The following is a 24,013-nucleotide window of genomic DNA, read 5'->3' on the forward strand; positions in this document are numbered from 1 at the left end:
TCCGCCCTCTAGTGACCAAAAAAGGCCGCTCTCCACCCTTGGGACCAGAAAAGTGTCCGCTCCACCCTCTTGTGACCAAAAAAATCCCGCTCCTCAGCTTGGGACCAGAAAAGAGCCCTTTCCTCACCGTTGGGACGATAAAAAGTGTCCGCCCCTCACCCTTGGGACCACAAAAAGTGTCCGCTCCACACCCTTGGGACCATAGAAAGTGTCCGCTCCTCACCCTTGGAACCATAAAAAAGGGTCCGCTCCTCACGCTTGGTACCAAAAAAAGGGTCCGCTTATCACGCTTGGGGCCATAAAAATTGTTCGCTCCTCACGCTTGGTACCAAAAAAAATTTACACGACAAATGAGCCAGCCTAGTTAGCTGGGATCCAGGTATCGAGATAGCGTAATACCGGGATAAACTTCACCTCAGCAAAGAGAGCCACCACTGTAAACCGGGCCTGCTGGCTCATGAAATCAAAGCCTAATGGATCGCTTACGGGAGATTTTCGTTAGTGGGAGTTCGACAGTAAAAGCACTTCATTTCTAACCCTCCTTAAATAGGCATCTCCTCTAAGCCGTCAGTTGTTCGTGGTCCCAGCCACGTATAAAGCATTGGATTTTAAAACTTTCTCTATAAGCGGACACCCATTCTAGGTGGACACCCTTCGGGTCACAGAAGGTTAAACCGTATCTGCTCCTCTTCACCAGAATTGATATGAATAATTGTTGTGATACATACTACTAACAACCCAAATTTTCTTCAGAGAGTGATAAAATACGTGACAGGTTGTAAAAACAGACGGGACTCACGTCTTTGTCCAAAAGAGTAACAAGAAGAAATTTCTGCCTGGGTACTCCCCCTAGGGATAGACTCGAAAGCGAGGTGGAGTCTGAAGGGATTCTGCCAGGAATTGGAGCGTTTGGATCAAGAGGCCTAAACCGCTGAAGACCTGTACGAACTGAATGAAAAGACAATGGTCAAATCAATAGAAAATAACCGGTAAGATATGTCACATGATTAGGGGGTTAGGAAAGGGCAAGGTTTAGACTGAAGGTTACTCTTTTGGGATCAGTTTAGGTTCCCGGGAAACTGACCACCTACCCCTCTCCTAAGCCAACATTTTGTCTTGAGCGAGAAGTAAGTGATAATGTTGGCTTAGGGGAGGGGTAGGTGGGCAGTTTTCTAGAAACCTAAATTTATCCCTCCCTTTTTAACATGATAGTTGCTAAATATGTCTCAATTTAGGTTTCCGGGAAACTGACCACCTACCCCTCCCCTAAGTCAACATTTTGCCCTAAGTGAGAAGTAAGCGATAATGTTGGCCTAGGGGAGGGGTAGGTGATAGTTGCTAAATATGTCTCAATCACTACCTAGCGTAGCATTTACTATATTTCTTCATATATCAAGCGCAACGTTGTTAAATCCTTTGAACCTGTGCACAAAACCGTATAACGTGACCATTCAAAAGAAATTCATCCACAGATTCAAAAACTTGTTCCAATAGGTAACAGACAGCTTATATCTCTGGTATGCCATATTTACAGAGTATACGTATACGTACTTCTTGGCCGATCAGACGGTTCTTGGGACAAATCTGAAAGGAAATGAACAACAAGCACAAGTTAAAAACGCCAAAGGAATCACCTCCTGGTTGATAACATACCGGTGTTCCATAGGTTCAGTGAAGCGAGGCTGGTACAAACTAAACTAAAAGAAGCCATAGCAAGGTGCTGTGGGATGTTTAAAGGGCAAAATTTGACTACACGCCACCTGGGAAATTTCTTGCTTTACCGTCAAATTCACTTGCCAAAAGGCAGACTTTTTAGAAATTAAACTATTTTAAGGACTCTGTTTTAGTTTGTAAAGAAGAAACAATAATTGATCCTCAAGGGGGCAACAGTATAGGGGAGTGTCCACACTTGGTGCCGCGAACCAGTGTCTGAGTACCGGCACAAAATGGTGTTGCGTTCACACCTTGAGTACCAGATATGTGACTGCGTACATACCTGCTCCATTTCGCCCTGTCAGAGGCCATTCTGAAACATGACCTTAGCAGCGAGTACAAAGCAGTGAACTGCCCCGGATCTAACAAAAACTGTGTGCACACACGGACCCGGTGCCCACTTAAGTGCCACTCGCGCACCGTCACCGTCCCCGAATTCAAGCGTGGGTACTTTGACCCTTTCACTGCCAGAGTGCTTAATGGAGTTTTGTAAGGTGACGCTAACTTTTGAGTCTGTGGACGAAATCCTATCATGTGACCATTCAGATGAAAGCTCTCTGCCTGTACTTACACATGGTGCTCTTTGTTTGTTAAAATTTTAGAAAATGAAATTTGGAAATTTGCCCGAAATTTGCCTTTGGCTACCTTTGGTAGTGAAAGAGTTACAAGAGGGTGTGTTCACATTAGTGCCCAGCGAATACCGTACTCGGGTACCGTGATCGGAAACGCAAGTGTGAACACTGCTGAGGATAATCCCATGAAATACCTTCCTCCAGACCCAAGCTTGCTCGCCACTGATCCACATTACGCCCGACCACAACAAAGAAATGGGACGAGTTAGGCAGTGGGGCAAACTGTTTTCCGGATTCATCTGTAGTTGATTCGTCCACGTCTTGTAACTACACAAGGAAAGGGTATAAAGCTCATAGTAACGGGTTAAAGAGATCCATCAGCTAGGAGCTTAATAATCATAAAGAACTGTACTCATAAACAAGTAACACTCTTCTTTCAACAGCAGATTGTGCTAACTCTTCGCAAGCGTAAAGCCTTGGCCATTGACTAATCCAAAGCGAATCGAACTGGGCGCGTAAAAGGTTTTAAAATAAATGTAAGAAATGACCTTTCTGCCCTTGAACTCCCGACTTACTCACGAGAGATCACAGGCTCAATCTACTTGGCATTCAGATTTTTTCGTCCGAAACGTCCATCGCTCGAAACATGATGAGTAAGACATCGTTGCCATTCAGCTTTCGAGGTTTTGTTTAACCATTATTTCCTATCACGAGAAAAATTATCAACGGCAATAATCTTATGTTTATTGAGCAATTTCACTACTCATTGTCGTTACCCTTAATGGCTGCCGTGCTGGATAATAATGCGGACAGTTTATTTCTGGCGGGTAATCACTCCCTTGTTCCTCAGCTGAGTTGCTGTTGGATAAAATAAAAAAAGAGCAGTTCAGTTAACCCATAATCAATTTGCCAGATTCATTTCATAATTTGACAAACACCAGCCATGGATGACCTTGTTACTTCAAAATTGAAATGTATTTACATTCGGCGGAGCTAGACGTAGTGGCAGTGACAGAGAATGTAAATACTTTCCTATTGGTATGAACGAACGTGAGCCGCTATGGAGTTAATTGACTCTATTGCTGTTACGTATATAAGGTTTTGAATAGGAAGAATTGAAATTATCCACAGCATTACTATTGACACCTTGAAGTTCCCCTTCAGCGCGGAGTTGATTGAAAAAAAGGGGACATATGGCTTATCCCCTTTCCCTAGTTACTGATGGTTCAATTCCCCTCGGCGTGCTACTCTATCAAGCAAAAGTTATACTTGAATATTCCAACTCACTTCCTTCCTTATTTCATTAAACCGATCCTTCGTTTTCTTCAAGGACGGCGTAACAACTGTGTGACACTCTATAGTCTTCATCTGTTTTCATTAACGCGCAAATCATGACGAATGCACGGTACTTACAGAGGCGTTTCCCTGTAAATCTTCGGCTTGAGGTCAGGGCACAACGACGATATAAGGCTCACTAGTTCACCCAAGAAAGCGTCGGAAGCAAAGTTGTTGATGAGCTTTCCGTCAATGCGATACACTGATGGAACACCAAGGTCGAAGAAGAAAGCAAACATGTCTTGGCCCAGCCCCTGAAGGCTGAAAAGAACAAAGCGTAACAAGTTGGAAGACAGAACTGATATAACTTAAGGTATGAAAAAACGGACAACAAAAAACGTGCAACTTGTCTTGTAACATTGCTGGAAAACGAGTTGAATAGCGAAGTTGCGCGTTTTACCATCCACGTTCAAACCTGCTGACAACCTGATTTGTTGCAAGACAGGTTTGATATGGGTGGTAAAAAGCGCAACATCGCTATTCAACTCGTTTTGCAGAAATGTTACAAGACAAGTTGCACGTTTTTTGTTGCCCGTTTTTCGGTACTTTTAGCGGTACAATGTAGTTGCAACTTTTGTTTTGCGTAACAAATCCTACGATATGCATGCAACTATTCAAATTAAACCTCACAAGAGAACTCTCGCACGAAAGCACCTATTTCTCCGTTCTGACACTTAAAATTTAAAAAGTCAGTAAGACACCTTGAATGAAGTTCTCCTCTTTCCCCATTCTCAAACTGAATTCGTTTCATTCTCCTCTCCAGTTCTTTTCGTCTCCGTGCCTCGATATCCTGCCACGTCGTTGGTCCATCCGATGACTGTCCAACACTTGTCGATTCTCGTCCGCCTGGCGAAAATGCCTTAGAGCCACTCACGTTGCTTGCCGACGACAATTTCCGAACCCTTTCTCGATCTGGCGAAGCAGACGCGAAGTGTTCCGAAACAGGAGTCCCAGGCTGTGAGGTGAATTCTTGGGATTCCTGTATTTCTGCTGCTGTGAAACTTTCAAAGGTGTGTTCCACATCTGATGAAGCTTCTGATTTGTCAGCCGTCTGGGGCGGTGCGAGGCCCGATTTTCTCTTTTTCTTTGAGCACGTTTCACTGCCTGAAAGATAAAGAGGAAAGTTAGTGACATCAGTTAGTTATTGACAGTGATCTGCCTTTGTTTTGGCTTTGCAGAGGGTTTTTTTATCGATTCGGATCTTGGTTTTGCACGGCCTTTACAGTCAAAGGTACAATGAGGGACAAAAGTGTTGAGACACTTCCGCAAAATGGCCCCTTTTTGAATATTGGACTTACCTATCCCCTTCCCCTGTCTACCTCCACCCCTCGCCCCCAAAATCAATGTTGTATTTTGGACCCTCAACTCTTTCTTTTACTTCAGACAACATTGATTCAGGGGGTGAGGGGATTTATGGCGTTTAAAAGGAATGAAATAATAAATGAAGTAAATGTTTGATAAAAGCACCCGTTCTAAACAAGTGTGTCAACTACTTTTGTCCCTGATTGTAGCTTTGTTTTGGTGGATACAATAAAAAAGACCATGAAATAAACCAAAATTTTTCAGAAACAGGTAAATAGTAAATTCTTTGTTTGCAGTGGAAGTGCATTTAGCGGTGCTAGCCAGATTAGAGGTAGCCGGAGAAAACAGCCGGTTTTGGTTGGTTTTCCCGCGAAATGACGTCTGAGCAGGGACTGCAGAAATTCCATACTGATGACGTGTCACTACCCAGGCCAGGGTAGTGCTTCTGATTGACCGCGTCGCGAGAGAAATTTGCTTCAACCAATCAGGAGCACTATCTCGATCTAGATAGCGAACGTCACCAATATGCAATTTCTGCAGTCGTTGCTCAGACGTCACTTCGTGGGGAAATCAGTAGAGGCGACGTGAAATGTCGGCTGTTGTCACAGGCCAGCTCAGAGACACTCTACGTAAATAATTTGACACAAATAATGCGAAAAGAACATAACATGATTAAAAACCCTACTGAACTAGCGTGAGAAATCAGTTAGCTATTTTCAGGCATCACAGAGTTGAACTCGGGTCTATTAAGAAACATATTGAAATGGCCATCAAAACGATTATGGTTGACGAGTTATGAAATTCATGGAAATACTGCAGCGGAGGTGGCGGGGAAAAGAAGTCAGCGCACCGGAAACGCAATCGGTAAATCCCGGGTTCAAAGCCCGCTCTAATGACTAACTGAATATTGTCCTCGTTAGCCTCAAGTTGAGCTTCTTAGCCATGCTTGTAAATGGCTAATTCATTTGTTTACTATTTGAGTGGAGTTCCCGTAAATAAGCTACAAAAGGTGAATGCACTGTCATTAACAACAAAGCACAATTTCACATTATTTTTCCCATCCATTTTCCCACCTTTTCCTTTGTCTTCCACGTCTTCATTATCAGCAGACACAGCTTCCGTTTTGAAGACGTCATCTTCCATCGTGGTTTGCCTTGAAACAGGTTGAGGACCAGAGGAACTACGCCGATGGGACAAAAAAGGATTCTTGGACACCCTACCTGGTCTCCCTGTAGATCCAGTTGAAGATAAACTACCTGCGGGCGGTGTTTTTCGTTGACCCACAAGTGAGGCTGTCCTGCTTCGAAACCCAGACTGAGTGTCAAAATCCAGCTGCCGCCTCGAGGATCTTTCTGTAGTCTCTGAATATGAGCCTAATTTGGGACCCTTTGGCGTTAGGCTAGAGGGTGAAGGGGGCTCTGATACGGACCTTTGGCGCGTCATTGGGGCCTTGCAGTACTTAGGCGGTACTTTTGATAAAGGAGCTGTTAAGAGGTAGTACTCGGTGAGAAGATCGCACAGTGCATGCCTTAAGGAGAGCTTCAGCTGGGTAGCGAGTTGATCAAGTCCAATGTCACCACGCTCCCAGATTGCAAACTGAACCATGATATCTTCCTCGGCTGAAACGTAACAAGCGATCCGTTAGTGAATACTAACCTCCCACTAACGAGCGCCAGTATTACACAGTACAGACCCAGGTCATGGGTTGGTAATGAGTGAGCATCTAAGAAAATGAAGCTCGTTCTAGAGTGTTGGGCATGCTCTATGACCTTGTTGTGATTTTGTTACGTCTACTGAGCGCATGACTCTGTGAAGACCACCGCAAATATATTAGATTATTCACAGGCCACTATTTTTCTGTAAGAAAGTAAAGATCGAGCACTCACCGTTACGAGCGGCCGTCTTGGCTCAAACGTATCGAGGGGGCGGGCGGTAAGCTTTATAGCAGTAAGGGGAAAGAGGCGAGAAAAAACCTTCCCCCGTCCCCGAAGTTGATTTGACCCTCATTCCCAGGCTGGACTCAGTACATTGGAAGCCAAGATGACCGCCCGTAAGCTTAATCCCGACGATCTTAAGGGATTAAAGAGATCCATCAGCTCGGAGCTCAATTGTAACTGTAACACTCTTCTTTCAACAGCAGATGGAAGCGCAGGCGAAATCAGTAGGGGGCTGTGAACGGTCTACAAATGGATTTAAACTGAGCTGTTTACCTAGCTGTCTCTTATCTTCACACAAGAACACCTCAGTCATCTGCTCGAAGTAGTCCAGTTCACCAACATAATTGCAGGCTGTCTTGCCACATGGGATGTAGATGTATCCACCTCGAGAGTTCAGTACCGACGCTGAGATACAGGCCAGACCTAAAAGAGGACACAAGGCGTTGATGGTTGATCAAGAGAGCGAAGAAATAACAACACAAAACCTTCGGACGTGATCAATGTCACTTCCCATACAACATTGCAAAAATACTCGCCCGCGGCTTGCGCTTCTCTTAGCACTTCTCAAGGTCAGAATTCTCGCACCACCTATTTGCTGGAATGCTTTACTAAGTTAAAATGCCTACCGGCGGCAAAGTCCATGCACAGTTTAAAATTGGAAAAATAACTACTTGTTCGTGCACGTCTGGGTTGTATAAGCACTTTCAGGGCATTTAACACCCAGTCGAAAGAAATGGAAGATTAAGTCGCAAACGGCACTTCTTGTTATAGAACTTCTGTCTGGACTAGACAACGCACCTGGTCGCGTATACTACGCTTTACTATTAACCCTTTAAGCCCTAAGAGTTATCAGCATCAAATTTCTCCTTGTAATATCAACGCTTTGTAAAGCAGAGTGGTCATGAGAATTACAGACATGATCACAAAAGATGTATTTGCTTAATATTTTATCAACTTCTCCCCAATACTTCTGTAGGAAATGAATAGGGGCAACAAATGAGAATTCAAATTTTGATCTTAACGTTTAAAGAGTTAATACAACACACTCATTTTACTCTGACCTTTCCCTCCAGAACTGTGCGGCCGGTTGTACAAATATATCTCCGGCTCCAGTCTGCAGCTTTCAGCGCTTGTATTACCAGAGGCCTCCGTCTTGCTGCCACTCACAGCTCTAAAATGATGGTTGGGGTTGTTGTCCATGTATCTTGGCGAGTGCAGAAGACTATGCAGATTTTGCCGCAAATAGAAAGTCAGCGGACATAGATAATTGACGTCCATGGGAGGAATTGTTAACGTGAGTGTTGTTTTGGGTGGCTGGCCTTGAGGCTGAATAAACTGTAAATAAAAACAGGAACTTTATTACACTGAAAATATTTTTCTTATACAGTCGAACCTTCTGTAAGCGACCAACCGGCAAAATGCAAAGATTTTAATGGTCGCTTACGCGAGGTGGTCTCCTACAAGAGTCAAACCACAGGAGTCTTTTTCGGAAGAGGTATAATTTACAGATATCTAATTTTGGTTAAGAATTCACTACATACGGTTTCTAAGTTACGATATGTGTATTTCCATGTCGTCACTAAATCTTTTCGCATACTCTGAGTAGCGTAGTAGTGTACATACTGCGACCATAGAGATCGGACACCACAGGTCGCGTGGTCGCGTACAAGGGGTGGTCGTTTCAAGGGGTGGTGTTTTGGACAGATGGTCGCTTATAAGAGGTGGTCGCTAACGGGGGTGACCAACATGGAAGTTCGACTTTATCATTATAAAGAAAAATGATAAATGAATAAATAAATAAATACAACAGAAAACACTTCATTCAGCAACGTACCCGGACATCAGCGTAAGTCAATTTACAGTTCGGATTTCTTGACAGAAGTACTGACAACACTTCTAACATCGCTTCATTGATCCTGTTCTGTAAAACCTCAACAAGATCTACCGTGATCTCAGGGCCCGGATCATCCACGCCGTATACATGAAGTGCAATGCTTTTGTCCACCACGGGCTGAAGCGTATGCACGCTGCGTCCGCTTTCACTGGCGGTGTCTCGGTCACGATCAATAGCTTGCAGATGTTTCTTTTTACTTTCTAGTTTACTTTCCTGTAAGATAAAAGGTCCAAAATTAGCACATCAGTTCGCGAGTTCGTTATCAACTCGTGGATGCTAGATGCGAGATGCTCGATTTACCGCTCCCTTCGCATAAACAAAATCATTGCTCTAAAATCTTCAGCTTTTTTTATGAAGGTTGGAAGTTCCAACACGTCTAACGATGAGCTTCTACATCAGCCAATGATACAAAATACCTTTATATCGAAGCACGTTCCAAAAATAACTCACAATTTCAGCGCTAGCTGAGATATCACCAAAGAAAACTAAATAGATTGGCACATATTTGCAAAACGTGGGGAAACAAACGCCCCTACTTAAAGAAACCGATCTATCACATAGCGAAGTAAAGAGTGAGAACGAGAACCCGTGGTAAGAGATAGGGGAAATGGCAGGAAATACCTAAACAAACGAAAGAGCACGTCAAGAAAGATTCTAACAGGTAATTTGTCTGAAAATTAGGCATTTAAGCCCAAATTTAGTGTTCATTGCGTGGAGTTCTCGATCGATAATCAATTCCATGAACAATGTCAAAAACATACGATTGTGAGCGTAGGTAATCAAATGGTATACTCGTGAAATTGGGAATAATTTCACTTGCGTTTTGTCCAAATCCTAATAATTTCCCTCGCCTTCAAAACGCGCGTGAAATTATTCCCTGATTTCACTCGTGACCATTTGATTACACATGCATACCTCAACTTGCGCCAAGTCCTCTTCGTCTAGTTCTGTTATTCCCGCCTTAACAAGCGACAACAATGAAGATGTCCTGGAGCCGGCCAGTGAAGCCACTGAGGACAAGCCCGATCGACAATCATCATCATCTTCATCAGGAGGGCGTAGTTCACATTGGAACGGGTTCCCATCTGAGTCGCTAGAGCACAAAGACTCGAACAACCTGGAAACGATAAACAAAGGATTTAAGGAGGCACAGCAGCAAAGACGTACGTTTCTAAAGGCCGAGGCAGCGTGGCCGAGCGGTTAGAGGGCTGGACTTGTAAACCGGAGGCCCCGAGTGTTAAAAGTCTCACCCTTACCGCTGCATGGATTTGAATTTAGTGGTCCCGAGTTCAAATCGTCGGCCACGCTTGTAAAATAGCCAACTGTTTCACCTCCTAACAGTTGGGATCCTCAGCTCTTTAATTTGTTTGTTTCATTATCCATGAAAAGCCCAATAAGGGGAGAGGATAATTAGGTTTTTTTAATATCATTTATCATTTTAAGGTCCTATTTAAACTTGGTTTTACCCTTTCGTGTTGGCAAGTGTGGCAAGTGTTTTAGTCAAACAGGAAACCTTAGGCTATGTAAAAGAGTTCACACTGAGAGAAAACCCTAAGATTGTAAACTTTCCGAAAAAAGGCTCCTAGAAGTGCCATCAAAGCATCATTTATTACCCATAAAAAGACACCTTCGTGCGTTTGGCAGTTTTTTTCACTGCCAAACGTAGTGGAAGATGTATAGTAAACTTCCGCTTATAACCCCCCCCCCCCCCCCCAGTAAGCCCCCCTGGAATCATCATCATCATCGTCATCATCATCATCCTTTAGCTTGTATTGAAATGAATGCGATAAGTAGCTTGTTTTGAAACGATTTTTTCAGTCCGCTTTTTAAGCCTTCCTAAAAACCCCATAGGAAGTTGAATAAGCCCAGAGATTATAAGCGGAAGTTTACGGTAAAGAATTAGAGTAAGAAAGATGGATATGGTTAAGTGCTTCCTTGCGCGAGGAATGAAAATGATGGTGAGGCGACCATAAGTCTGCGGGAAGACATCTCCTTTGTTGAATAAACAAAATAAGAGACGCCTACATGCAGGCTGGGAGACCATATGGTAAGAAAAGTGCTACTTATAAGCCGCCTTGCTAAAGCAGAATACTCACCTGAAGTAGAACACGGCTCCGTCACTATCTTTGTACACAAACATATCCTTTCTGTTTCTCACTCCGAACCTGTCCAGCACGCTCTTCACGGCCTTGAACCCTCGAGAGATCCCGGTCCGTCCCGAAGTATCCATTAGCCTCTGATGGACTGGTAGATGAGTGTGCCAGACACTGTTACAGCCAAAGTGTCCGGGTTGAAAAAGAAACTGCACTTGAACGAATCTGGTGGTAACACGGCCTACAGAAACACCATTTGATAAAAATAGAGAGCTTAACGACTGCGAGAACGAGATTTTCCCAACACTAAATAGTGCACGCGCGCGGACCAGCCTCATTTTGGCAGGAAAACGTGGTAGCCGTCGTCGGTCTACCACGAGTTTTCGCGAGAATGTCGTACTGGCCAAAACAAGTTATCATATGTTAGAAATTGTATCTATTAGCGATCGGGAAAAGACTTTTGTGGTGAAAAAGGTAGGTACAATGAAGCTTTCCGGGGTGTCTATTTTCAGAAAATAGGCGAGAAAAATGTCGCCCTAGTCCTCAAATCTAAACCTCTCTAATAAAAAATAAAATGTTTACTCAAAAAGCACTTACGAGTTTTTAAAGGTGATGTTACACGAGACGATTTGCAACGACAATTTTTGGCGCAACACAGCGTTGCAACATTGTTGTGACACTGTTTCGAATGGTTACAACATTGTTCCAGCATTTCAACGCTGTGTTGCGTTAAAAATCGTCGTTGCGAATCGCCCCGTATAATATCACCTTAGGAACTAGTTTAAACGTGTGCGTGAGTTCTAGATCGCATTGGAATTTGGAAGTGTTGATTTTTGAACAGACGGGAAAACCAGAGTACCCAGAGAAAAAACTCCCGGAGCAAGGGAGAGAACTAACAACAAACGCGACCCACATATGGCGTCGACGCCGGGGTTTGAACCAGGGTCACATTGGTTGGAGGCAAGTGCTCTAAGCACTGCGCCATCCTCGCCGCCCAAGAGGCACAGCAGCAAGGTTTGAGTATACTTTTTCTCAAAAGGTTTAAGGAACAAATGCAAACCGAAGGTTTTCTCTTGTGCCCTCTAAGGTTATTGAGAGAGTTGAAATGGGTGTTTGCGACATAACTCCAAAAAATCTAAATTCCCCAAAGGCAAGCTCATTTTCCGAATTCATTCCTCTTTCTTACCACTAAGGCGTTCTCATTGCGCCTAAAGGCTCATCAATACCCTTTCCTCACGTTTGCTGTCTATCAATGCAATCCCATGGCCATGGCCAGAAGTGACACTATTTACGCGCTCAGCTGTATCCCCTTGTCAGACACCTAGGCCCAATGAAAGCCCCATATGAACCCAATGTTTGTCCAATGTTAGCTACCTTTGCTATCTCCTTTGGTGATATGCACTCCCAGGGGCGACACTGACATCGTTAGCTCTTCGTGTTTCCAGATATCTTCATCTGATTCGGGAAACAACATTGAATTGCACACCTTGGTTTCATACAACTCCTGTAACAACATGCGCTAAAAAAAAAAACAAACAAAAAAATACATCAGTTAGTAGGCTAGTGCGCAAAGGACCTTTCTCTAAGACAAAATGACACTACACAAAGACCATGCGAAACCAGAAAAATCAAAAGGAACAGAAATTTCACAAGGAACAGTTCTGGGGCGAGTTGCTTAAAAACCTAAGGTGAGACGAAACTGCTAACGTCAGGAGTTAAAAGAGTATGTTCTGGGTTCAGGTTCCTCTACTGAAAATCCAAAACAATAGCCACTGAAGAAAGTTCCTTTTGAGGGGGGGGGGGGGGGGGGGGCTCTCCTCGTTACTTGTGTGAAATTGTTGAGTCGTTCGGTTTATTTACTGGTTAGCTAATTCTAGGAGCAGGTACAAAACTCAGATGCTTCAGCCCCAAAATAGACAAACTGTAATCACAGTTCGCAGGCATCGTTTAATGTATTCGGCTGCAGGGAACGGTAGTTTCTAATCCACTTACCTGGTTAACAATGCGGCACTTTTCGTGAATTGCGTTGGTCACCATCTCCACTAAACCTGTGGCTCTCGTGGCACAGAACGCTCTAGAATCATCAGGCTCTCTACATTTAAAAATCGTGCCATACCCACATAAATGTACAGCTCACTTTGTCACGAACTACTACTTTATGGCTGCTATCATTTTTCACTGAAATCCTTAAGTGTAACCATTTAAGGGACATATACTGCCAGAGCAGAACCCATTGGCCAATCGTGCGGTGACACAAATTAAAAGGCTGGCTGTTAAAATGAATAGTGGGAATGTTCTGGGCCCAGTTGTTTGAAGGCCGATTAGCGCTTAACCACGGGTTAAATTTAACCCAGGTTTCTTTTTCTTTTGTTCAAAAGTATTTTCTCACATAATTTCTCTGTTATTTCTAAGAGCATCCAATCATCAACATGTTGACAAAAAGAATTCAACCATTTTACTTCTTAAGCTTTCACATCTGAATCCAAATTTCACACTAATCCCTGGTTTATCTTAACCCAATAATTTTGCCTAAGTTTCCTGCGCGGATAGCCATTCGCATGGTATAAAACTGCCATGCTTGAGAGCTAGAGAAACACTGGAAGAAGACAAACAAAAGGCGTACATTATTCAAAACGGCAATTCCTTTCGTTTGTCTTGTCACAGTGCGTCCTCCAGCATGACGGTTTTGCACCACGCATTGGACTAGCTGCAAAGGACCTACTTCGTTGTGCAATTAAACACGACGCCGACCCACGTTCACCCGCGACCTCAGAATGACAAATTATGTTTCACCTGTAATGCTGATGGACTACGAGTGATCCGCTATTTTCCTCTGGCATAGCACAGACTGCGAAACAGGCGAGCGCGCAGGTGATTGCAGGTAGCTACCCCGAGGAAGGTGCGGGGAGGCGATTTTTTACGCGCGTATACATATCTCACTAGAAAACTGCGGGATTATTAATCCGTTACTTTCCTCTGAAGTGAGTAGAACCAGCGAAACACGCGAGTGCGCAGGAGATTACAGGTAGCCACCACGAGAAAGGTGACACGTGGGTGGCGACTTTCACGCGCGCATACTGTACATATTTCTGTAAGACTTTTAATGGGCTATTTTCCTTTGAGATAGTAGAGCCAGCGAAAAACCCGAGCACGAGTGAGGATACACGTAGCCACCACGAGGAAGGCGACACATGGGTGGCAATATTCACGCTTGCACGGATATTTCGTTCGCTCTACTATCCACGTAGAAAATGTGGGACTAGTCGTGGTCTATGTTGATGAAAGTAGTTCAATCTTTTGGATCTGTGGATCAAATACACAGTGCCCATTTACGAAACTATTATTATACTGTATTTTGTTTAGCTTGTTGTTTTCTTTTTGACGTTCAGTTTCCACTACCTTTGATGAAAGAAGATAGTCACTTCATTATCAAATATCCTCATCACCACCCAAAACGGTAAGTACTCTTCATCCAATAAGCAGCTCTGATCTCCTTGACGCGGTGTAAGAGGGCTGGGGGTGCCGCTATCCTCAACCACATCTTCTTCCCCAATACCAATGGATTCCGCATTGCTTTCCTCTACAGAGGGAATTACCAGCTTCCCTACGGGTGTGCTATTCGCTGACGACGTAAAAGAGGTGTCTTTTTCAGGCGTGCTTGGTTCCACTTGTAGAGGTTCCTGTTTACCCATGTCACCGAAAAGTGGGTGTTTGGAGGCCACGGTTGTTTCACCATCTCTAATCTTTCCGGGCCCTTCATCAGATATCGTGACTACCGGAAGTTCCATGGAAGTTTCAGAGTCAGTACACTCTTCTTTCTGCGCCATTTCAGCTTGTTCGTCTGAGTAAATAGCTAACAGATCATTACTTGTTGCAGCGAAGGGCTCAGAACGGACTGCGCTCTCTTCTTCCCCTGTTTCAACATTCACGCTCACATCGACTGAAGGTTGCTGGGTTTCTCCGAGGCTGTAACTGGCTGATTCAGGCGTTAGAGTCGTTGAATCGCATCCAAAATCTCCTTGATCGACTGCTTTCTGCTCCTCTCTCTTAGCTTCGCTAGAGTCTTCTTCAGGTGCCCTTGGCGAAGCAAAGGCAACCTCTCGGTCGACAAAGCTAACGACACAGAAATGAAAGAATTGTTGGATAGGGCGATTGAAGTCTTTTTAAGTAAATATCACGCACAAGTTGTTAAAAAAGTGGATAGTACACTTCACCGGATAAATCATTTTCCACTGAATAGTGCAGCTGATTTCCTAATACGTACCCAGTGGCGCTCTCTAGCTTTTGAACGACCGCAACCAGTTCTACATTCCCGTAAAGTAATCGCTTACCTAGTCAAATAGTAGTGCTTTTCCAATTTATTTATGGAGTATTCCGGCAAGTTGATTCTCTCAAATTCTTTAACAAACAGCTCCAAGCTTTGCTCAGCACCGTAGACAAACTGTAGACGCACATGACGCGAAATGCAGGATGGATGATCTTCACTGCTCTGCTTAACATGGTTCTCGACTTTCTCCAGCATTGTACTGTTCACAGGGCCGATGTGACGGAGCTCAGAGACTATCTCATCCTGGAGAAGCCAGCGAATTGTATCACATGTGAGGTTTACAGCTTGGCGCTGCGAATGGACCAGGCCGTGAAGGGGATCCATGCTTTGGATTCTGGAAATAAATAACAGTACAAACGACTTATTGACGGACTCAAGCAAAACTAACTACGAGAGAATGTCTGGACAACCATAATTTGACTAACAATAAACGACTGTTTAACTTTGACAATAGACGGATCGAAACGCACCAATGACACCACGAGTCTTCATAGCAAATACCATCACGGCTTAACTGACAGACGACCGATAACAATTTACTACATCGCGACTTAATTCACCAATCACATCAACAACCAGAGTTTAAAACCATCAACACGACGTGATACAACTCACTTTGACTCTAAAGAAGACTACAGCACAGGTTGTCCAAACGTCAATCACTGTCAACAACAACAGTCCTATTCTGGACTACGTTCACCCGGACGATCATACTCAACCTACTAACGAAATAACCCCTGGGTTCACACTTTTCACAATAAATAACAGTGTTATTGCACTCTATCGTTAGCCATACCTGGCTTGGCAAGTTTTTTGTCGAAGGGAATTGAAGCAAGCAAGGGCGGGACATTGAAAAGGAATAATAAATCTCTTATTTGATGTTTACGTCAATAAGATGTGGGGACATCTAACCTTTACTGGAACTTTTAATACAACGCAACTCGTAAAATATCCGTGCGTATCATCAAGAAGCTACATTTGTAAATTACGCTTGTTCAAGATATGCTGCCTCAGTATGCTCTTGCTTCTTCCCTTACCCGTCAATGTCATGAGAGGTGGCTTTTGAATCTTGCCGCCTGAATTCAAACAAACCAGATCGTTTATCCAGAGGGGAGAGTGACACGGGAGAACTATTGCTTGAGAAGGAATTGGAGCGAGATGGGGCGCATCGGGCTGAGGACTTGAGCACGGAGTAATCCGGTTCGGGAGACAGTGTCAGGCAGATGAGATCAAGGGTTATGCGAACCGTGGAACTGAAAGGATCCAAGAATTCTTCATCATCTTCACACTTCCGTATGATTTCTCCTATGGGAAAGAGGATAAATAATATAATCACACGACTTCGTCATGTCGGTCGCCTACTCGAAATCACCACAGCTTTCGACGTGCGTGTCACTTAATTGCTTGACAACTTACGAAATCGGTCAAACTTTTCAGCCAACAACTCCCAACATTTCTTTCGTTCCGTGATCGCCGAAGCGTAGCACAACAATGTTGGATCCGTTTGCACAGCTCTTCCAACATTGTTAGGGCCACGCAACACCGCGGCAAAACGTCTACGCATGCGCCAGGTTGAGCATTTCCGGTCTCTTTTTCAGTCACACTTTCCAGTCAGATCAAAGTCTCCCGCGCGCTTTCGGCTTCATTCTGTGTGCAGCTTGCGGTTCAGTTGTTCTGCTTCATGCTGCTCGTGTTTTTGACTATTTTGTGGTTATTGAAATTGCTTTTATGGATAACCAGGCACAGATCACTGAAATAATTAGTCGATTAGACTCAGAAAAGGTAAGATGATAATAACTCAGTCTGTAATTTTGGCTAGAGCGTCAGGTAAACTGATTTACATTCACGAAAACAAAGTTTTTGACTGTTATTTTTCACTTAACCTGGCTGAAACTAAGACATAAAAAGTTATCATTGCAAGCTTGTGTATCGTAGTTCTAATTTTCAGTTCTTCAATTTCTCAGTCTTCATGTCTTAAAGCCGATTCGAGCTTTATTTGGAAAACGACAACACACAATCGCTTCGTAGTTTTATTTAGCAGTGAGTTTTACCGTGTTTTAAAACGATACTCTTCTGAGTTGATTGCAATGAAACATAGGCTTAATTATACTGTTGAGGATGGCAGCAAGTTGACAACTCTATTAATTTTTTTCATTCTCAGAATCAGAGAGCGAAAGCTGGTTCGATGGCTTTTAGAAGTCGAAATTTTCATGCCATGTATTTAGCAGCTGGAAGTTTCGTGTTTACATGAGATGCAGCAGAGCCGCACAGTCTGAAATTTTTGAAGTCTTCAACCAAAGAACAACCATGTAAAAGAATTAAATAGGCATTTTCTTGAATGAAAGTCATTTCATCGATAGGCATGTTTAGTCTCCCGGCACTGAAAACTCGGGGTGTTCGTGATTGCAGTCATCAAAGTCGAAGTTGTTATTAAATCCCGCCCATCTTTTGTTTTGAGTTCTTGTTTTCTCTGATAATAAAAAAATTATTAAACGGACTAAAATTTTATTTCCTGGTTTTAGAGTTAATGATAATGATGACGTCTTTATTTTGGTTTCTTTCATAAGTATTGTTATTCTTTTCTTAGTTGTCGCCTTCTCCCAAATTAACTTATGCCAAACCAGTAGCATGCGAGAAAGCCAGTAAAAACAAATTCGTCTTGTCGAGCGCTCGCGACCTGAAAACTTCAAACATTATTTTCACCGTTGGTGCAAACAGATAACCATGTGGTGCAAAAGTTTGACGCTAGAAAAATATGAGTTTTTTCGCCCCCTTTTTTGTCTGTTTCTCCCTTTTTGCTTTTAAACTTGGTGCGACGGCAATGTCATGCTTACGCAATTGGTTTATATACTAAACCGGAAATAAAAAGCTGACCGGATGTCAAATTTTTTGCTCATGCGCATTGCGTTTTGCCGCGGTGTTGGGCCACGCACGCTCAATACGCATGGTTTGCAAAGACTTATGGGTTGTATCCTTCCCACGATGCACTGCAGGTCCAAAACATTGTTGGGAGTTGTTGCATCCGTTTGCTCACCACTACCAAAACGCACGCAACAATTCCCAACATTGTTGGCGCAACAATGTTGCGAGTTGTTGCGTCCGTTTGCACGCAGCCTAAGAGGAAAAGTTAATACTTCAGCTGAATTCGCTGCAATAATTACCTAAACACACAGGTAGCATGTTGATAGAAACAGGAGTCATGGGCTGTGTATGGCTGCTCTTGTCTCTCAGCGAACATGTCAGCATCAAAAACAGGGGCGATTTCGAATGTTCCTCATCTTCGGCTTCCCCTTTATAACAAAGACAATAATGTGACAATAAAAATTTATGGAAAATTAAATTAGTCTAAACTAAATCAAGTCATCCTAGTTTTTGCGCGCTCGAGCACTGTTCACAGATGATAGTGCATTCTTCTCCAGTGGATAAGGGTAAGGGAGAGCAACTGCGTTATTCAATGAATTAAGATTTACCCAGCGGATGTAAATATCCGCCTCTGGAACTGATACCAAAGGCACATTTAACTGCATTTTCCCCATTTAACAACAATAACGTAACTATGCCCTACAGGCAACACCCGTAACCAGGGAGCCCCTCGGGGCTTGAGGCCAACGGTACCCTTATTTTAACGACCTCTCGGCGCGTCTTCTATACGGAAAAGAAAAAAATCAAACAGGGATTTAAAGTCACACCTGGGTCTCCTGTACTGAAGGCTCCGCCCTTACCAACTTTGCTAATCCATGCTCAGTAAAATGCTGGTGTCCTGTAACATCGCTGCCACGTTCAGTAGTCCAGGTTCGAATTCGTCGCGGCCGCTGAATAGAAGAACCGAAGACTCACTAATACAGGGTTAGCCTTAACATCAGGTAAATATATAAACAAATTCCAGTCAACCTGTCAGTCACTTGTGTACAACTGTGTCTATTGTTTTAAACTCAAAATCTCGCCGGTCTTTGTGGTCGAGGCTAACCCTGCACAAATGAGTCTTTGGCGCTTTTATCCAGCGGCCGCGATGAATTGGAACCTGAACAATTACAAAACGTTAAATCACTAACCTTCGGATTCTCTGATACTTCCTTCACTTTCGAAATCAGACAAATCATCATCCATTTCATGAAACACACCATCATGGTCTATCAGGATCCCAGTACCTACATCCTCAAAGGTATCTGAACCAATATCACTGTCCTGGCCCTGAGAATCATCTTCGGTGACTACGTCAGTAAAGTCGGAAAATGATTCTGCGATAGACTAAACAAGCAAAAGCAATTTGGTTAAGGGCTGGACTCGCACTCAGGATGCTAATAGAGGACTTTAAAAGTAGGTTGAGCATGATCGGACTTTTGTTGACATTGACTGTCGTTTCAACAACCGCTGCAGCAGTCATCTTCATAGTTAAAGTGAGTCGTATCACATCCGTTGATGATATCAAACTCTGGTTAAGATACAACTCACTTTGACTTTGAAGATGATTACAAACTGTAAGTCCCCGTCAACCGTCAAGAACGGTCCTAATCAGGACTACATTCACCCGGATGATCATGCTCAACCTACTTATAGCTTCATTGTGTATGTGTTTTTTTTTCAGCCGAAAGGTTTGCACTGTTATTCTTATTGAAGAAGTTTAGGCCCTCTCCCGCTAACAAATTGTCAAAGTTCTAACATTTGATAATTTGTTTCCGCCACTACGACATTCTTGCTAAACCTCGTAAAAGAATGACCGCGGCTACCATGTTTTCCCGCCAAAATGACGCTGGTTCTCGCGCGCGCACTTCTTGTTTTTGAAGGTCTCTATTAACCATTTTGAGGTTGAGCAGTGGCCTGGGTCGGTGTTGTATCGAACTGCACAATGGGATTGTTTTGGGAGCGAATTTCGACCCAGGTTCCTTGTTCCCGCGCAACCTTGTAATAGCCAATAAAAGAAACAATAGAATCCCCAAACCAGTCCCATGGTGCAATTCCTCGCAACACCGAGCCAGTCCCACGCACAAACTCAAAATGGCCAATACTGCGCTTGGAGCCCGTCATCTTGGATAGTTTTCCTTGCAAATATAAAGGGCTGGGTCACATGGGTGCCACACTGTTAGGCTATTTATAGACTCCTCTTTCGCGCCAAAGAATTCTCAGCTAGTAAAAGCAGACTAGATTTTTCCACCGACGAGGTATAGGATCTTTTGTCTAGACGACCAACTACCACAATGGAGTTTGAGGACGTTTATAATGACAGAGTTACGCGGGAAAACAAATTCTTGAAAAAGAATTGAAGCCTTACATAATGTCACACTGAAACATAATGTCACACCAAAACCTTTTGCTTTTTACTGTTCTCGTTGCCGCCGCGCGCTATCATTGTTGCTTAATCCCTTATTAAGAAAATTTCACACTTGGATCGGCGCCTACCTTTCTAGGCCCTTCAGACAGTTGAGGGCAGTAAAAGAAGTATTCTCCGCTCGGAGGAACAGCTTTGAAGTATCGTCCAAGTACTGACATAAACTTAGCTGTGATAGACTTGTGAAGCCCGGGTACGGACTCGCACTCTCCCAATAAGGTATCCTTCAAAATCTTGACACGTTCTTCACTACTGGCTGGCGGCAAGTGAATTGGAACCGACTGAAACTTCTCGCTTGTTTCGGCGTCCCTGACAGCTTCTCTATTCGCCATTTCCTTGACGTAATGCCCACACAGGGTATGGATAAACTCTGTGATGTCTACTTCAAGGAAGTTTTCCTCGCACGCATCAACCGCTGATTGGACGTCACGCATGTTCACTTGTTGTCCATGCTGTAAACTGGTAAATGTCGATGACACAAAACTTCGGCAAAAAAGATCATGAACCGCATTACAGTGAAGGAGCAAGTCTTTAGAGGCACCAAACCGTCCTTTTGTTCGACCTTCTAAAGACCTAGGGACCTCATCCACGTTAAACAGGTCGACGAAGATGCTGGCTGCAAACTGAGTAAAATCTTGAAAGATATCTTCCCATCTTTTCGCTTCTTCTGGTGATGATTCCACAACAGACTTGCTGTCAGGTACCGATATCAGGGCTGATAAGGGGCAGTCATAACAATAAATGGGGATATTTAAACTGAAAGTGTCATCATCTTCACTTGCGCATCGATCATGAAATACCGGCTCCTCGTTGATGGGCGTGGTTTTCTCTTCAAATGTGACACATTTCTTCTCATCATCACCACTTGCTGAAAGCTCTACTTTCGTCTCCTGAGCTTTAACGCTTGAACTGTCAGGTTGCGGGGAGAAAGCAAAAGTGCTTTCGTCTCTTTCCACAGTGGGTGTTGGAGTCAAGCTCTTATCTGCAAAGAGCAACGAAGGTAAGGCCATAATGAAAAACCCTCAAGGCCAAATTAGCCATAAAAAATAACGTACGGAAATACAAGGACGCAATGACGTACAATACAATACAATGACGCCATCGTGCAAATGGCCTATTGGAGCTGCGTTTTCAAGATCTGGACACTCCTGACAACCCAATTAAGTTTATAATAACGATACGTACAATAACAAAAAGGCACTCTTGGATTAATTAAAAGTACCCTAATAACGACTTTCCAACGAACCTTCTAAAGAGCCCTGGGTCATAAAAGGGCCCTGCTTTTGCGCTTCTATGTTCTTTTTGGCACTTTGATCTGGAGTTTTGGCACCGCTACCCAAACTTGAACTTCTGCTGCGCCCCTTCTTGCCCATAAGCTGTACGTGCTTTAAGCTCGCCGGGAGAAACGTTAAAATGATGCGACCGCAACCAAGACCAGCCACAGCACGAATAAAACACCTCCACTTCATCGACAAGGCGCTCCTTTGCCTTGACTTTTTATCTGCTCCAAGAGTGTCAGCCACTGTGGATCGACCAGTGGATCGACCAGGATCTTCCACTTGACAGATCTCTTCTGGGAATGGTAACGGCACGCCATTTCTTCTCCTGCTTTGAACGTGCTGCGTGAATCGTTGCCAATCTGCCTCAGTGAGGGTGATTTCGCGATCATTCAATCGCTCCATGTTTTCAAGGAGGAGTTTGAAAAGGTTTTCATTAGGCGAGTCACTGCTATCAGCTGCAGCTGAGGAAAAAACATAACAAAGTCACAGTCGCACGACTCGTCACTGTCACAACATTCGTCACAGCGACAACACTCGTCAGTGACTTTAGACCAGAGAGTTGGATTTTCATCATTTTCTTTCATCACTAAAACGATCTCACAAAATTCACCACCGCACAAATTTTAGGACACGAATGGCAGACCATGTTGCAAGTCTCTACATTTAATGGTCCAAACAAATTGGGCTGTTTTGCACGACATGTTAATTCGACCGAATACTGGCGTCTTTTTGGTATCACGTGCTGCGTTATTTAGCGGCTGATGAACAAATGATAGTTTCCCTGTGTTGCGAACGAGTGCGAACACCAAATGACGTTATCATTCATTCAAAATATTCCTAATTCATCATAGCCAGCTACTGTTGACCAAATTTGGAAGAATTTTTCCATATTGAACCGATGACGTCAAAAGTGCAGTAACTTTGCAGATTATTGAACCGTTAACCGAGAAGACCTGGCGACGAGGTTGAGTTGCTTTCGAAGTGAGTAATGGCGGAACATTGTACTCGTTTCACGGCAAACTACTGTCTAAAAACATAACAAGAACAACAAGAAGACAACTCGACAGACGGCATCTGCTATTTGGAGTATATTTGCAGAACTGAACAGCCCTTTATCTCCTAAACTTCCTGATAAAGATGCACTATCGATGTGACTTTAAGCTTGACATCGACGGAGGTAAGCAAATCCAGGAAACACCCCACATTGGCGAAAATATCGGAACAATTAGGCGCAACAAGCATTAGAAAATTAATCCAGGTTTGTCGAAAGATAGCTTAAATAGAGTTTCTTTGGCCTATAAGCACGCCTCATAGCGGAAAACTTAATTTTCAAGAACACAATATGCCGTTAGAAAGGAGTGCGAAATGTAAGGTCTAACTATCATAAAAAACGTTTTTTGGGTTAAAGAATTCTGCCACTGCAGTCTCCGACAAAGTTCCACCTAGTAACAATTCTTTTATGTTCTAGAGAGTATCCCGAAAGTTATCACAGACATAAATGGGTTGCGTATTTATCTACCTTGTGGTAATGTCTCAATGAGGGATGAAAATACCATCTCAACTTGCCGAGATTTTGGTAGTAGACCAATGACATCAAAGGGAAAGGGCAGTTGCTCTACGACCCAGTTACTGTGGATTAATGAGGGCTCCACTTTCGACGTCTTGACAATCCTCTGAGGAGTGGTGACAGTCTTGTCGTCACTCATGGCCCACAGATGATCATAAGTAAGCAGCGCTGAGACGTGTTTTAAATCCACTTGAAAAATCTGTTCACAGAAAAGAAAAGGCATCAACTCTTTCTCTCACAGAGATGGCCAATGTCAACTTTGAAAACGCTACTAAATTTCGTTTTGTAAAAGGCTGAAAAAACGAATAACACAATGTGAAAGTATTGCCAAAGAGGTTTGATTTGAATGGTTAAACCACAGGATTTCATCCACAGACTCAAAAGTTAGAACAACATACTAAATAAATAGTACCATGTGAAAGTACTGCTGAAGAGGTTTCATTTGAATGCTTACACCACAGGATTTCGTTCACAGACTCAAAAGTTAGAACTACATACTAAATAATTAGTACCATGTGAAAGTACTGCTGAAGAGGTTTCATTTGAATGGTAACACCATAGGACTTCGTTCACAAACTCAAAATTCCGTAAAGTTCCGAAAGTACCGACCCCTCGAAAGTAGCGAACCTCCGAAAGTAGCGATAAAAAGTCACAGGTGTTACCAGAC

General features: G+C 43.4%; 1 protein-coding gene across 1 annotated transcript in view; it reads right to left on the reverse strand.

Moving 5' to 3' along the window:
- The window catches only part of LOC140922134 (KICSTOR complex protein SZT2-like), a 71,901-nt gene that overhangs the window by 12,081 nt on the left and 35,807 nt on the right, over positions 1 to 24,013 (reverse strand). The window contains exons 28-49 of the mRNA XM_073372155.1: positions 23,299 to 23,545; positions 21,746 to 22,240; positions 20,571 to 21,481; positions 19,226 to 19,421; positions 18,335 to 18,463; positions 16,211 to 16,478; positions 15,178 to 15,507; positions 14,246 to 14,959; positions 12,839 to 12,938; positions 12,221 to 12,365; positions 10,850 to 11,087; positions 9,669 to 9,870; positions 8,694 to 8,942; positions 7,921 to 8,194; positions 7,133 to 7,282; positions 5,996 to 6,541; positions 4,322 to 4,724; positions 3,699 to 3,881; positions 3,062 to 3,143; positions 2,480 to 2,612; positions 1,552 to 1,584; positions 800 to 948 (exon numbers count right to left, since the gene is read on the reverse strand). Of these exons, the coding sequence (XP_073228256.1) occupies positions 800 to 948; positions 1,552 to 1,584; positions 2,480 to 2,612; positions 3,062 to 3,143; positions 3,699 to 3,881; positions 4,322 to 4,724; positions 5,996 to 6,541; positions 7,133 to 7,282; positions 7,921 to 8,194; positions 8,694 to 8,942; positions 9,669 to 9,870; positions 10,850 to 11,087; positions 12,221 to 12,365; positions 12,839 to 12,938; positions 14,246 to 14,959; positions 15,178 to 15,507; positions 16,211 to 16,478; positions 18,335 to 18,463; positions 19,226 to 19,421; positions 20,571 to 21,481; positions 21,746 to 22,240; positions 23,299 to 23,545 (6,177 nt within the window). The remainder of the gene's footprint in view (positions 1 to 799; positions 949 to 1,551; positions 1,585 to 2,479; positions 2,613 to 3,061; positions 3,144 to 3,698; positions 3,882 to 4,321; positions 4,725 to 5,995; positions 6,542 to 7,132; positions 7,283 to 7,920; positions 8,195 to 8,693; positions 8,943 to 9,668; positions 9,871 to 10,849; positions 11,088 to 12,220; positions 12,366 to 12,838; positions 12,939 to 14,245; positions 14,960 to 15,177; positions 15,508 to 16,210; positions 16,479 to 18,334; positions 18,464 to 19,225; positions 19,422 to 20,570; positions 21,482 to 21,745; positions 22,241 to 23,298; positions 23,546 to 24,013) is intronic.

The sequence above is a fragment of the Porites lutea genome, chromosome 12 (assembly GCF_958299795.1).
Source record: "Porites lutea chromosome 12, jaPorLute2.1, whole genome shotgun sequence".
Taxonomy (NCBI): domain Eukaryota; kingdom Metazoa; phylum Cnidaria; class Anthozoa; order Scleractinia; family Poritidae; genus Porites; species Porites lutea.